Below are 14627 nucleotides of genomic sequence, written 5' to 3'. Positions count from 1 at the left end.
GGGCGGGGAGGGGTCTCTGCGCGGGGTGGGGGGTACCCGCCAGGGTAGTCCACGTGGGGCTGTCCCCGCGAGCAGCCCTTGGCTGAGACAGCGGTCTGCCGGCTTCCACCCACCGCTAGCCCCCTTTCCAGATGGGGAAACAGCTACGGGACCCCGCCGGAGGTTCTGCTGGGTAACATGATCTGCGCTCGCTGTCCCAGCCCCCAGCCCAATTATTAACTACAGTCCTGATGATGGTGGTGGTGGCTCACCTCCTGAGGTTACCTGCAGACCGCACTAGTCAGACCTGGCCACACACAGCAGGTGCTCAGTACATGCACTGCATGGAATCTCTGAGGGGACGCTTGCAAACTGAGGGGCAGCAAGCGCTCAGTGTTTGCAGTGCTTCGCAGGTGCCCTGGGGCAGGGGCAGTACCTGGCTTGTCCTCCTGGAGCCACTAAGGCTCACCAAATCAGGTCATTTATCATAACATCAGGCGCAGGGGGTGGTGCCAGGCTCCAGAACAGGGACTGGGTGCAGGGTCATATGCCCAACCCTGCAGGAAGGGCTCCCCAGTCACAGTTCCACTGCATTTGCCATGGTGACATGGACGGCCCCGCATGTGATGACATGCTCCCACCACAGGCCTGCTCGGTGACCGACCCCAAGACCTTGACCCTGGGTGACTCCCCATGGGGCGCGAGTGTTGAGGGGCCTGAGCAAGGAAGGGATGAGGCCTCCTTCACAGAGAGGGTGGCTGTGGGAGGGAGAATGGCAGGGCGCTTGGCCAGCAGTGGAATGAAGCTGAAAGCGGATGTGGAAGGCAAAGCTGTGTGCTGCTGTGGCCTTGGGGAGCCTTGGGCCTGCAGAGTCCTGGGAAATGGGGAGATAGAGTCACCCTTAGGGTGGCTTTGCTGACCCCTGGGACCTTGGCCAAGGCACCCAATCTTTGAAAGCCTCGTTGCTGCGTGAGTCACGTGGGACGTTCGTGAGGCTAAATGCAGCTGTGCAGTGGGGCCCTCACCCCATCTGATGCAAGTAAATGATGCTGCTGCCCCTGTTACAAGTCCAGCGCCCTCAGGCCACTGTAACCTGGGCCTTGCGGCAGAGCAGGATGGCCTTGGGGCGGAGCTTTTCGTTTCCAGCTGGGCAGCACCATGGTCCTTGGGCAGCAAAGGGAAGGAAGCCCCAGGGCTAGAGCTTACTTAGCTGCCGTGGTGAGGGGCTGACAGGGCCTGGGCTCATGCCAGCCCCCAACAGGGATGCACAGGGCCGACTCTGAGCCTCCTCTTCTGTCTGAGCCCAGCTTTCCATCTGAGAGCAGGAAGGCACCTGTGCCGTCCCAGGCTTGGGGGTGGCCCATGCCACTCCTGAACAGGAACCAGAATGACACGACTGCTGGTGTCACCTCTCCCCAAACACCTGCTACCAGAAAAGAGTGCACAGTGGGTAGGACAGCACGAGAGGACTTCCCAGGTGGCTCCCTGAGGTGGCCAGTGTCCCTCTGGACACACAGCAAAGCCTCTGCTTGCCCGCCCAGGGTAGTACACTGTTCCCTCAGCCTTGCCACACTTGCTGGGAGCAGAAAATTAAAGGACAATGGGCTCAGAACAAAGAGAAGACAGACCTTTCCGGGACTGAGCCCGGAACGAGCGGTGGGGAAGGTGAGTCTGGAAGACTGTCCAGGGCACAGGAATGGTGTGTCCCGAGGTAGCCCCCGCAGAGCAGCAACCACCTCATCCTTACCGGTCCTTGAGGTACATTGCTGTTCCAAGTGTTTATCCGATCGAGAGGGCTCCTGAGTATGCACGGCAGGCGGGGGTGCTAACTGACAAAGATAAGCTCGCAATCCACTTGGCCAGTTGCTCGCCCTGCCCTCTGCCTGATAGCAGGCGGAGGGGACACAGTGTGGAGCTGGGGACGGTCGGAGCTAGCCAGGACCCTGCTCTGTCAGCAGCATCAGCACCTGCAATGGAAGGTAGGGGTGTTGTCCTGGGCAAAAGCTTCACGTCCCCCCGCCCCCACCATGGAGCAGCAGGAAGGGAGAGGTGCCGCCCTGCCCAGCAGGCGCGGGCTCCTCGGGGGCCCAGCAGCTGCTTCTCTCCAACCAGCAGTCTGTCTTCGGTTCTTTGGGCGCATATCAAAGCCACCAGAGTAACTGACAAAGTTTAGGCCTCTTCAAAGCCCCTGAGTTGAATTTGGAATTGGGTCCCCTTTGGACTGGCTGTTTGACAGAGTGTGGCTCCGTTCGGTCCCATGTTTGCCTGTGCACACATCTCAGGGACCCTCAGATGCCGCCTGCTGGACAGAAGCTGGGGTGGGCCTGGCTTTGGGGTGGGTGTGGTGGAGCCCCTCCACCGGGCAGACTGGCAGGAGGCCACCGGCCAAGCATCTGGACCCAGCTCCCGGTGGCAGCTCCCCTAGCTTCATCAGCCGCGAGCAGGGCCGCCTCTAGACTGGAGTGCCTGTGTCCTTGCAGGAGCTCAGGTGCTGGACCCCAGTCTGTGAGCACCTACGAAGCCAAGGTCCCTGAGGGACATGGGACCTCAGGAGTCTTCTCTACAGCCTTGCCCACCAGGAATCAAGATGGCCACAAAAGCAGATACAGTCTTTTCACTTGTCAGGCTCCGGTTGCGCTGGCCTTGGGTGGCAGAGTCTGATTTGATCCCAGGATTGGGTGCTTTGCCCAGGAGCAGTGCTTAGCTCTAGACACGGTGCAGCAGTCGGCGCCCTCCTCTCCCTCCCCACATAGTGATGGTTTTCTATGGTTTCTTCCTTTGCCTACAGGGCGTGGGCCGGTGCTTGGTGCTGGTATCTCAGGCTTGGGCCCTGGGTCAGAGCTCTGACCGGCTGGCCACACCTAAGGACACATCTGCCCCTCACCTACCCCCCCCCACTCCCTTCCTCACCCCCTCCCCCTTTCTGGCTGTCTCTTGCCTGCCTTCCCTGCCAGCAGTTTGTAGAAGAGGGACAGATAACGTCTTGTGCAGGGCAGGAAAGATCTGGGCACCCCTCTGTGTTGGGTGTGGGAGTGGAACACGCATTGCCTCCGAGGTGACACCATGGGGAGCCCGAAAGGCATTTCAGAGTCCCTTCTGTCCCAGGGCCCACAGGGCACCAGGCCCTCTGAGAGGCCAGGGTGTGCTGCCTGATGCAGGGACTGCTCTTTATTTTTCCTCACTTAGAACAAAAGGTGACTGTTATAACCGAAAGACAGACTCAAGAAAAGTGTTTTAAACCCATGTCTGGCTTAGAACTTTCAGTGAAGTTGAAGTTCAGAGCAGTCCTGCCAGTTAAATCACCTTGTTCTTGACCCGATTGTTGCTACGAAGGTGACTGTGCACCTGGGCCAACCTCACCTGCCGTTGCTTAGTTTCGGGATTTGCACCGATGATGGATACCGTGGTTGCCTTCTGCCCTGATGTGTGATGCACTGTCAGCCCGGACCATCGCGGGCTGGGGACTTTGCTCCAACAACACAGATGCCGTACCACATTTAACTGGGCAGAGCTGCTTGCCCTTTGGAAATCATGTGGCACCTTGTGGGATCCATGCCCCAGACTTGTCCTGGCCCTTCCTCTCACCTCTCACTCCTTTCCCCAGCAGGGCGGCAGGACTATGATCTCCTGGTGATTGGCGGGGGATCTGGAGGCCTGGCCTGTGCTAAGGAAGGTATGTATCCTGTGCCCTGTGTCCTGCCAGCGTGGCAGTGCCTTCAAGTTTTGAGGGCCCCTCGAAAGGGCTGTGTTGTTCTCGAAGCTGGGTGGAGATGCACCCTGAGTGGCTATGCAGAGGCCGTTATCTCTGTAGCTGGCCTGCCGGCCTTTGGGTCCTGCATACTGCCTGCGTCACCCCAGGAGCCTTGTCAGTGTGCCCTGCTCCCTGCCACTCTCCGGTTGTCTGCGCAGCACCCAGGAGCCAGGATGGTGGTCTTAGCCTGCCCTCCTGGGCTCCAGCCCCAGGCCACATGGGATCGGCTCCCACCCATCTGACATGTCTCCCATCACCCATGCCTTGCCTGCTTGTGCCGCTCCAGCCCCTCACTGCCTCAGTGTTTTGCAGATGCCTCCCGAAGGTCTTTCTGGCCTTGCTCCGGGCCCTGGCTCTCTGCTTGGCCTGGTCTTCTCTTTTGCCTGCCTGGTTAGCTGCAGGGTTCACTCACCTTCCTTTGGTATTTGCTGCTGAGATGGCCCTCCTTAGAATGACAGCCTCATCCATCTGGTCCCTGTCCCCAGCTCCACTGTCCTCATTCTTAGCCCTGGCACGTCCCGCAGAGGCCACGGTTTGTTCTGCTGTCTGTATCTTACTCTCTCTCCTCAGCCTGGCACCCAGAAGGGCCTGGGCACCGTGGGGTGCTCAGTAAAGATGTGTTGAATGAAAGGGCTGGCCCCAGAGGCATCCAGAGGCCTTGTGTTGCAGTTTGCCACTAGTCTGGGTGGCGAACAGACCCAGCATTTCACTGGGGGCTCTACACTCTGCTGGAGGAGTGCCTGGAGGTCTGCTTGCCTGTCGAAATGATAAGGAGGCAGATGTGGATGAGGGAGGGGGGAAGACAGGGGAGAAATGGGGCCCAAACAAGAGGGAGTCGAGCAGGCACCCTGACCATGAAATTACAGCTCTCTGATGTCAGCTCCTGGGTGTTTAGAATCCCAGTCCGTCGGCATAAAGGAAATTTGCTGTCTACTGCTCTACTCCAAGGGGCCGAGGACGGTGCTGGACCATGGTGGAGGGCAGGAGCCTGGGAAGTCTCCCAGCTGATATGGGGGCCCCCAGAGGAACATGAGTCCTCATCCCACTGGACCACAGAGCCACCGCAAGAAACAGTGTACTGACAGGCAGCATGTTGTCCCAGTAATGTCCCTCATAGCAGAAGAAAGCCCTGGATGTTGTGTCTACTCCGGTGTCTTATCTCTAGAGACATATCTCCATTACCCCGCAAAAGTTCCCAGGTCTGTCTTTGCCTTCAGCGGCATTCTCGCTGTGGGTGACGGCACTTTTCTACAGCATTATTGAGATATAATTGATGAGAACCATTGGGGCACCTGGGTGGCACAGCGGTTAAGTGTCTGCCTTCGGCTCAGGGCGTGATCCCGGCATTCAGGGATCGAGCCCTACATCAGGCTCCTCCGCTATGAGCCTGCTTCTTCCTCTCCCACTCCCCCTGCTTGTGTTCCCTCTCTCGCTGGCTGTCTCTATCTCTGTCAAATAAATAAATAAAATCTTTAAAAAAAAAAAAAAAGAACCAAACCAGGCATGTTTGAAGTGGACGGCTTGATACGGTTTGACATCTGCACACACCTGCAAAACCAAGTGCCACAGTCAAGCTGGCGAACGTATCCGTCAGCCCCGTATTCGCTTGCTGGGGCAGCTCCGGAGGCCGGAAGTCTGAGATGAAGGTGCCGGCAGGCTTGTTTCTTCCGAGTCCTCTGTCCTTGGCTTGTAGATGGCCGTCATTTCCAGTGTCCTCACAGGGTCTTTCCTCTGTGTGTCTACGTCCCGATCTCATCTTTTTATACGCACACCAGTCAGATTGGAATAGGGCCCACCTATATGGTTGTGTTTGAATGTCATCACCTCTATAAAGACCCTGTCTTCAAATAAGGTCACGTTCTTAAGGTTCTGGGGGTTTGGGCTTCAACAAGAATTTGGAGGGGACATGATTCGGCTCATAACAAACCCCAAAGTTAACTCAAACCTTGGGAACACCTTCCTGCTCCCCCCTCCCTGCCGCATCCCCAGACAGCCAGTGATCTGCTTTCTCTCACTGCAGATTAGTTTGCATTTTCTAGCGTTTCGTATAAATGGAACCGGGTAATATGTGATCGTACTTCTCTGGCTGTTTTCACGCAGCCTAATTGTTTTGAGATTCATCTATGATGTTGTGTGTCCAGAGTTCGTCCCTTCCGTCACCGATCAGTATTCCGTTGTGTGCGTACACCGCGTTTTGTCTCTTCACCTGCAGGTGGGCTTCTGGGTTGTTTGCGGTTTGGCGCTACTGCGAACGGTGCTGCTGTGAACTTTTGTGGTTGTGTCTTTGCGTGGATGTATGTTTTCAGTTTTCTTGGATAAATGCCTAAGTAGAGCCACGAGGTCGTGTAGTATATTTCTTCTTGAGGTATTTTTTTTCATTTATTGCCCCAATCTTTTGTAGTTTTCAACATACAGCTTTTGTCAGATTTGTCCCTAAGTGTTTTTTATGTTGTCTAATAGCTTATTTTGAGATTAAGTCCTGTCCCATACTGTTTATTCACGTGACGTGCGTAATTCAGTCGTTTTTAGTATATTCATAGAGTTGTACAACCATCACCACATCAGTCATAGAAATTGTTATCACTCCCCGAAACTACTCTGTACCCTTTGGCAGCCACTCCTCAGCCCCTCCACCTGTCATCCCAGGCAACCACTACTCTGCTTTCTGTTTCTGTAGATTTGCCTATTCTGGACATTTCAGGCAAATACGTGGTCTTTTGTCTTTGTATCTCCCGCTTAGTGTGCTGTTTCCAGTGTTCATCCATGATAGAGCATACGCTGGGACTTTATTTCTTTTAATGGCTGAATATCATTCCACTGCATGGACAGATCGCATTTTATTATCCCCTTGGCCATTGGTGGACATTTGGTTGTTTCCACTTTTTGGCTGTGCTGAATAATGCAGCTGGGAAAACATTGGGTACAAGTATTTGTGTGGACATGTTTTCATTTCTCCTTGGTAGATGTCTAGGAGTGGAATTGCTGAGTGTATGGTTTCACCTTTTGAGGACCTGCTAGACTGTTCTCCAAAGTGGCCGCACCATTTTATAGTCCCACCAGCACTGTCGGAGGATTCGAACTTGCCCCTATCCTAGCCAGCATTTGTGGTCTTTTTTTTACTACGGTCATCCTGAGTAGGTGTCAAGTGCTACGTCACTGTGGTTGATCCGTGTTTTCCTAATGATTAATGGCAATGGAGCATCTTTTCATGTGTTTATTGGCATTTGCATATCTATGAAGGAATGTCTGTTCAGAAGCTTTGCCTGTTTTTTTTTTTAAGATTGTATTCTTTTAAGTGATCTCTGCTGCCAGCGTGGAGCTCAAACCCCCAACGCTGGGATCAAGAATCTCACGCTCCCCCATTGGAGCCTGCCAGGTGCCCCAGCTTTGCCCATTTTGAAATTGGGTTATTGGTCTTTTTTTAACTGAGTTACATGAATTCATATACATATGTTCCATATTCTTACATAACTATAGTCTGGCTACCAGACCCTTATCAGATATGTGATTTGCAAATACCTTCTTCCATTCCATGGATTGTCTTTTCACTTTCCTGATGGTGTTCTTTGCAGCACAAATGTTGTTGATTTTGATGGAAGTTCAGGTTACCTATTGTGTCTTTTGTTGCTACGCTTTTGTTATCTGAGAAACAGTTGTCTAATCCAAGCTCACAAAGATGCATGCCTGTGTCTTCTCCCAAGACTTTTCCAGTTTCAGCCCTGACACTTAAGCCTCTGGTCCACTTTGAGTTCACATAACGAATACGGTGCTAGGTGGTTGCCTTGGGGTTTGCAGAAGACATCTTGAACTTGTCACAGTCTACCTGCAAGTGATATGGTCCAGTTCACACGTGGTACGAAAACCTTGTGACAGTAGCATGTTTGAGCTTCTCCCTTCCCAGCCTTTATGCCCTGTGGCCATGCCTTTTACCTTGACATGTTATGAGGCCCATCACACATTGTTACATTTTGTCTAAACAGTTACCTTCCAAAAGGATTAAACTAAGGAGAAAAAAAATCTTACAGATCTGCCTGTGTAGTCACCACTTCTGGTGTTCTCTCCTTTGTACAGATCTGAGTTTCCATCTGGCATCATTTTTCTTCTACCCTAAGGATGTCCGTGAACATTTTTTGTGGTATGACTGTAAGAGTAATGAATTCTTTCAGCTTTTGCATGTCTGAAGACACCTTTATCTTGCCTCTATTTTTAAAAGATGTTTCCTCTGGGAGTGGAGGGCGCCTGGATGACTCAGTCGGTTAAGCATCCAACTCTTGATTTCGGCTCAGGTCATGATCTCAGGGTTGTGGGATCGGGCTCCGCGTGGGGCTCTGCACTCAGCACGGAGTCTGGTTGGGATTCTCTCTGTCCCTCTCCCTCTGCCCCTCCCCCCCTCAAGCGCGCGCGGGCGCGCGCGCTGCGCGCGCGCGCGCGCACACACACACACACACACACACACACACACACACTCTCTCTCTCTCTCTCTCTCTCAAATAAATGAACAAAATCTTTAAAAATATACAGGGGTGCCTGGGTAGCACAGCGGTTGAGTGTCTGCCTTCGGCTCAGGGCGTGATCCCAGGGTTATGGGATCGAGCCCCACATCAGGCTCCTCCGCTAGGAGGCTGCTTCTTCCTCTCCCACTCCCCCTGCTTGTGTTCCCTCTCTCGCTGGCTGTCTCTATCTCTGTCAAATAAGTAAATAAATAAATCTTTAAAAAAAAATAAATATATATTTTCTCTAGGTGGAGAATTCGAGGTAGATTTTCTTTTTTCCTTTTAGTACTTTAGAGATGTTGCTGTCCTGGATTCTCACTGCATTATTTCTGATGTCATCTGCTGCCCTTTTATCTCGGTTTTCAGGATTTTCTCTTTTCATTGGTTTTCAGCGATTTGAAGAGGGCGCACCTTGGTGTAGTTCTTAATTATTTTTCTGCTAGAGTTCACCGAGTTTCCTGGGTCTGTGGGTTTATCATTCTCATCAGGTTGTGAGAATTTTCAGCCATTATGTCTTCAGAGAATTTTCCCATCCTTCCTCTCCTTCACTTTTGGAGACTTTAATCACACATATATCAGGCTGCTCAGAGTTCCCCTCAGCTCATGGGCGTTCTCTTCAATTTGGAGGGTTTCTATTCCTATGTTTCCAAATTCACTAATAAAAGATCCGCCCTATCTAATCTACCATTAATCCCATGTGATGTATTTTTCGTGTCTTGTATTGTAATTTTATCTCTATAGATTCAACTTAGGTCCTATCTTGTATCTTCCATGTTGCTCCTTAACTTTCTGAATATTACAGTTACAATACTCGTTTTACTTCTTTTCTGCTAATTCTGTGTCAGTGCTTGGTCATTTTCTGTTGACTGATTATTTCTGTCTTGTGGCTTATCTTTTGCCAGTCCTTTGCATGCCTGGCCATTTTTGAATTCCAGACACTTTGAACTTTCCCTTGCTGGCTTCTGGATCATCTGAGATTCCTAGGTACATTTGGACCCTGTTCTGGGAGGCAGGGAAGAGAGTCTGATTCTTTTGCATCCTCAGGATTTGTTCAGTGGGCCTGAAGCTGTGCCCAGTCATTTTCAGCAACTGGGGTCTGACCTTAATACATACCCAGCTCCCCAGGAATTATGTGTTTTCTCCAGTCTGGTTTCCCAGCCCTGCACGAGCACTGTCTCCTCTAGACTTTCTGAATGGTTCTTTCCTGGCCTCAGGTGGTTTCCTCACACACATGCACTGATCAGCTGTCTGGGGTTCTGTGCAGCTCTCTCCTCTCTGGTCCTCTGTCCCAGGAGCTCTGGTTGCCTCAATCTCCCCAGGCTCCCAGCCCTTCTCCTTGGCCAGGGTGTCCAGTGGACTCTGCCTGGGCCCCCTCCCCATGCTGCATCACCTTGTTTCCTGTCTTCCAAGAATCACTCTCCTTGGTCTTCTGATGTTCAGTTTCTTGAAAGTATTATTTTATGTATTCCCTCTGGATTTTTGGTTGTCTCGGGTGCAAGGATAAATCTGGTCCCTGTTGCTCCATTGTGGTCAGCTGTGGGAGACAGACACTGGCATGTTTGAAGAGTCTCCTTGGCTGGAGTTTTTAAAACAAGCACTGCAATCCCATTGTTGGTCAGTCGAGCAAAATGGGTTTTTACGTGAAGGCTTCTAAAACTTTGTTCTGATCTTGGTTGATAGCCATGAATCGAGTGCGTTCTGTAGTATGTCAGACACTCATGGGTCATGATGTTTGAGTTGGGCATGCCCTCAGGAGCGGTCAATTCCAGAGCCCAGGTTGGAGTGCAGCTCCCCAGACAAGCCAAGGGGAAGCCCCGTGATTAGCCCTGGCTAATTGGTGACGGGGTCAGCACCTGGGACTCGTGGCCCGGGAGGAACCGGTGACAGCCAGTGGGGGAGGCCAGGAGACTCCAGGCAGGAGGTGCAGTTTGGATCCCAGGTCTCCCTCCCCCTTTGGGGGCTCGCTGACCCTGAACCTGCCGTCTGACTTCAGAACTTCCGATTCCTCACCTGAGAATGAGGCAGCAAAGGCCCACAAGAGTAGACCTTGGGTGGGAGGCCCCCCTGATGTCCGGTGGGGAACAAAGGAGGTGAGCGAGTCCCCTGGAAGGTCTTGGGGAGAGAGCCAGGGAAGCTCCGAGCCTGGGGCCTCTCTCGGGGAGTGGGTGTTCCTGTGATGCCTGCTGGTACGCACCAGGTGGGCGCTGGGCTCACGCTGAATGTTTGGGCTGGAACCGGGTGCGGCAGGAGTCTGGGGAGGGCTGGGCACTGGGCCGCTGCAGTGGGCTTGTGAAGGGGGTGGGCGTCACGCTAGGTCTGGCACTGTGGTGGTTGGGATGAAGGCTGCAGTCAAGAAGAGGCCTGAGGGTTCCCACCTGTGGGCCGCACAGCTGTGTGGTGGCGGACAGGTGGGGAGACCGGGTGCAGAGCTGGTGGGCAGCTCCTTCCTTGCCCTTGTCTGATCCTCAGCCCCAGCCCCAAAGCAGTTCCCCAGCTGCCCACTGCTCTTGTCGTTCTAGCCGCTCAGCTGGGAAAGAAGGTGGCCGTGGTCGACTACGTGGAGCCTTCCCCCCGAGGTAGGTAGGCCCGGACGGGAGCCGTCTGTCCTGGGGGAGCAGGAGGGTGGGGGCCTGGTTCACATACGGGGGCGGTGGCTGAACCCAGAGCCATTCACCACTGCTGGCCAGGATCTCTGGCGAGTGTCCTCCTTGGCAAGTCAGCCGCCATTGCTTTTAAGTTGTTCATTCTTATTTAAAGACAACTCTGACTGCAATTATAGAGAGTAATTCCCAGGGCAGGGTTCACCAGGAGCGTGCTTGAGTTACAAACGACAACTTAAAGGACTCTTACAGTATCCACAACCGTAGAGGAACAGGAGAGCCTTCCGTCCCCTGAATATAAATCTAAACATGCTCTTCCTGACGTGCCAGGTACCCGGTGGGGCCTCGGCGGCACGTGTGTGAACGTTGGCTGCATCCCCAAGAAGCTGATGCACCAGGCAGCGCTGCTGGGGGGCATGATCCAAGATGCCCCCCACTACGGCTGGGCCGTCCAGCCGGTCCTGCATGACTGGTGAGGAGCCCCCCACTCCCAGCACTTCTGTGCTCCTGGGGCGGGGGTTACTGCCCCATTAACCCTCACAGGAGCGAGCTACCACACAGGGGCACTCACCCGGGGGCGACGCCCTCCCCAACCTTCAGCCAAGTCTGGAGACATTTTTGGTTATCACCACTGTCGGGGTGGGGGGCTGCCGCATCTGCTGGGTTGCTGCGAAAGGTCCTGTGCTGCACAGGACACCCTCAGAAAGGACAGTCTGGCCCCAGAGGCCACTAGTGCGGGCCGAGAAGCCGATTGAACTTCCGCAAGTAGCATGTGGTCTGCTCTGAGCGGCACACAAGCCCCTCTGTGGGTCTCAGATGACATAGACTCAGGGCCACTGCTGTGTCCTGATGGCTGTGGCCCAAAGCCCCCGTTTTCCCTGAGGCCCAAGGCCCACAGCCCCAGACCCGGGACAGAGACAGTGGCCGTGGGCGTAGATGTCGCGTTTTCCCACCGTTAGAATCACCTTGTTTCTTGGGATTTCTGCTGACTCGCTGTTGGCATCTTCTCATCTGTTGTGGGACTCTGCAGTTCATGCTTCTGTGGTGGTTTCTAACGTGTCTCGTTGTGTGTGAACAGGAGGACGATGGCAGAGGCCGTGCAGAACTACGTGAAGTCCCTGAATTGGGGTCACCGGGTCCAGCTGCAGGACAGGTACTGAGGCCTCGCGCGGCCGCCCCCCCCCCCGCCCCCTGCCCTCTCCGGGGACATTTCCTCCCTCAGCAGGCGCTTTCTCATCAGAGGCTCGGCAGTGATAAGAGGACAAGTCCCTGCCATGGGGTGGGGTGTACACACGAGGCATGGACGGGGTGAAGGCCCTGGGAACGGAAGGCCGCCCGGCAAGCGGGCGCCCGCAGAGCCTGGAGTAGCGTGGAGTGAGGGGCGTGTTGGCGGGACAGCCGGAGCCTGGCTGTGCACCAGGGAGGAGGCATGCTCGGGGCTGGCCCTGGAGAGGCCAAGGGCCAGAATGTGGGGGCACGGAGAGGGCCATCCCAGTGGCCAGCGCCTTCCTTGAGGCAGGTGACCTTTCTCCTGTCAGGGCCGACCACAGTGTTGCGGAAAGAGCCCAGTGAGCCCCGTGTTGCTGCTGCAGAGGCACCACCCTGTGAAGCCCCACACCTCACCCCTCATCTCCAGGCTCCCGCACCCTGAACCTCACACCTGCTGGCTCTCTGGGCATGCATGGAGGCACCTGGTGTTGTCTGCTGAAGCGAATGTCCAACATAATCATTCCAGCCTGAAACCTCCAGGTCCCATCAGTCCTTTGGGGTCCCCCAGCCTGGATGCCGACGCTTCCTCCCACCAAAGCATCCTCCCTGAGGGGCCGCTACCAGGAGAAGTGCCCAAAACTGCACTGGGCTCTGGCTAGGCTTTGCTCCTGGCCCCGTAGTTCTGCCCTTTGCCCATGCAGGTCATGGAGGAGACAGTGTGCCCTCAGAGGCCTGGGGGCTCTCATCTGAGCACTATTTGCTTGGCTCCCAGGAGTCTTCCAGGGACTGTACAATAGGCAGCTGTTCCATGCCCATGAAACCCATGACAACTGAGCCGGGAAAGCTGGCCCGCTTGCCCATCCTGGGCATCCCCAGGGGTCCCCCCCTCAGGGAGCTAAGCGGCATCCTGTCATTTTTCTTCTGTGTGGGGCTCAGGATTCCCCAGTGCAGTTTGCTAGAAGCATAGAGCTCTGTCGTCCTTCCTGCTGGCCCCAGGCAGCTCCCAGGCAGGTGCCAAACAGGCCCGATCCCAAGCTCACTCTAGAGGTGCCCACAGAAGGAAGCCAGTGTGGGACTTGTATCTGCATCCTCTGGCTGTTACTGGGCCGTGGGGGTGAGTGAGGACTTGGTTCTTACAGCTCAGGTGGCATATGGAGGCGCAGGGCTCGACTGTGGGGAGAATGTGAAGTCAGGGAGGTGGTGAAGCCTTACCAAAGGCACCAGGAACCCACCACTACAGAGTGGCCTTCGTTATTAGAAGGTGTGGGTTGTTTCTGCACACCATGCACCCGACCATCTGTCCTCGTCGTACCTGTTTTCCAGCCTTCCTGTCCCCTAAAGGCAGGACTGATGCCTATCCTCCCTTGTGAGCGGGAGATTGGTCATTTGGGTGGCAGGGGTAACTGGGTGCATGCAGGGGCTTCTGCTCCCTGCTAGAATGTGCCCAGGTGACAAGGATGGACCCTGGGGAGGCCCAGCCACTTCTGTCATCACACACCGGGCTGTACTTGGGCTCTTAGGGCCATCGTGAGTTGGCTTCTGTCCTCACGGTTCCAGGGATCCGTGGCCCTCCTCCCCCTGCACACTTCCCAGTGCCACTCTCCACTTGCCCCTTGCCCCATCTGGGTTGGGGGCAGGAGGCTGTGGGCCCAAGCTCGCCTTTTAGCCATCTGCTCCCTCTTTAATCCCTTAGGTGATGCTTAATTTGCAGAGGAAATATTTGACAATCTTATTTTCATTTTGCAGAAAAGTCAAGTACTTTAACATCAAGGCCAGCTTTGTCAATGAGCACACGGTTTGCGGTGTCGCTAAAGATGGGAAAGAGGTGAGTGCCCAGCTCTCCCAAGTGGCTCGTCTCAGGGGGGTCCTGACCCTTCCAAGGACTCCGGCTTTGTTCGACCTCAGTGCTGTTCTCCGTAACAAGCGTTGCTGGAATCGACTGCAGGTCCCTCTGAGCCTGTCGTGATTCTTTACAAACGATGAAACGCGTCACTGAAATGCACGGGGTGCCAGGCTGCCCGCTGCGCCAGGCGACAGGGTGGGTGATCATACCCTCGCAGAGTTTTGTGGGGACCGAAGGATGAGGCACCTGCAGGGTGCTCTGTAAACCACGGGGTGCTTGGAGTTAGGATGTCTCCCTGCCCTCTTCTGCTGGGCCCCCTCCTGGCTCGAGGACCCTCGATAGGCTCCCAGCTCCAAGGGACCTCTGAGCTGCTGGCCGGAGGGTCCACACTGCAGGGCGTGGGTCTCTGCCGGGAGCCAGTGCGGACCTGCCTGACCACAGCTTCCTCGGTTTATTCTCAGACTCTGCTTTCGGCTGAGCACATCGTCATTGCTACTGGAGGACGGCCGAAGTACCCCACCCACGTGAGTGTCCCCAGAACACAGTCTTGCCTTGCACCCCGGGCACGTTCACGGCCCCCCAGCTCACACTTCCCACACTAGCAGCACCCCCACTCTTTCTTTTCTTAAAAAAAAAAAAAAGTTTTTTTCTATATTCATTCTGGTCACTTTCTAATGCTCTCTCCACTCCGTTCTACGGAAGCAGGCCGGCAGGGACCCCCCCACCTCCCCTCGCTCTTCAGGTGGCTCTGG

General features: G+C 54.7%; 1 protein-coding gene across 2 annotated transcripts in view; it reads left to right on the top strand.

Moving 5' to 3' along the window:
* Positions 1-14627, top strand: part of TXNRD2 (thioredoxin reductase 2) — a 49056-nt gene that overhangs the window by 162 nt on the left and 34267 nt on the right. For both annotated transcript variants that reach the window (XR_008957001.1, XM_057305842.1), the window contains exons 2-7: positions 3584-3652; positions 10743-10799; positions 11154-11295; positions 11902-11976; positions 13779-13857; positions 14337-14399. Coding sequence is in view for 1 of the 2 variants with exons in the window: in XM_057305842.1 (XP_057161825.1) it covers positions 3584-3652; positions 10743-10799; positions 11154-11295; positions 11902-11976; positions 13779-13857; positions 14337-14399 (485 nt within the window). In the remaining variant the exon portion in view is untranslated. The remainder of the gene's footprint in view (positions 1-3583; positions 3653-10742; positions 10800-11153; positions 11296-11901; positions 11977-13778; positions 13858-14336; positions 14400-14627) is intronic.

Source organism: Ursus arctos, unplaced genomic scaffold (genome assembly GCF_023065955.2).
Source record: "Ursus arctos isolate Adak ecotype North America unplaced genomic scaffold, UrsArc2.0 scaffold_34, whole genome shotgun sequence".
In the NCBI taxonomy this organism is placed as follows: Eukaryota; Metazoa; Chordata; class Mammalia; order Carnivora; family Ursidae; genus Ursus; species Ursus arctos.
The sequence above is the reverse complement of the archived record's forward strand: the minus strand, read 5'-3'. Positions and strand labels throughout refer to the sequence as shown.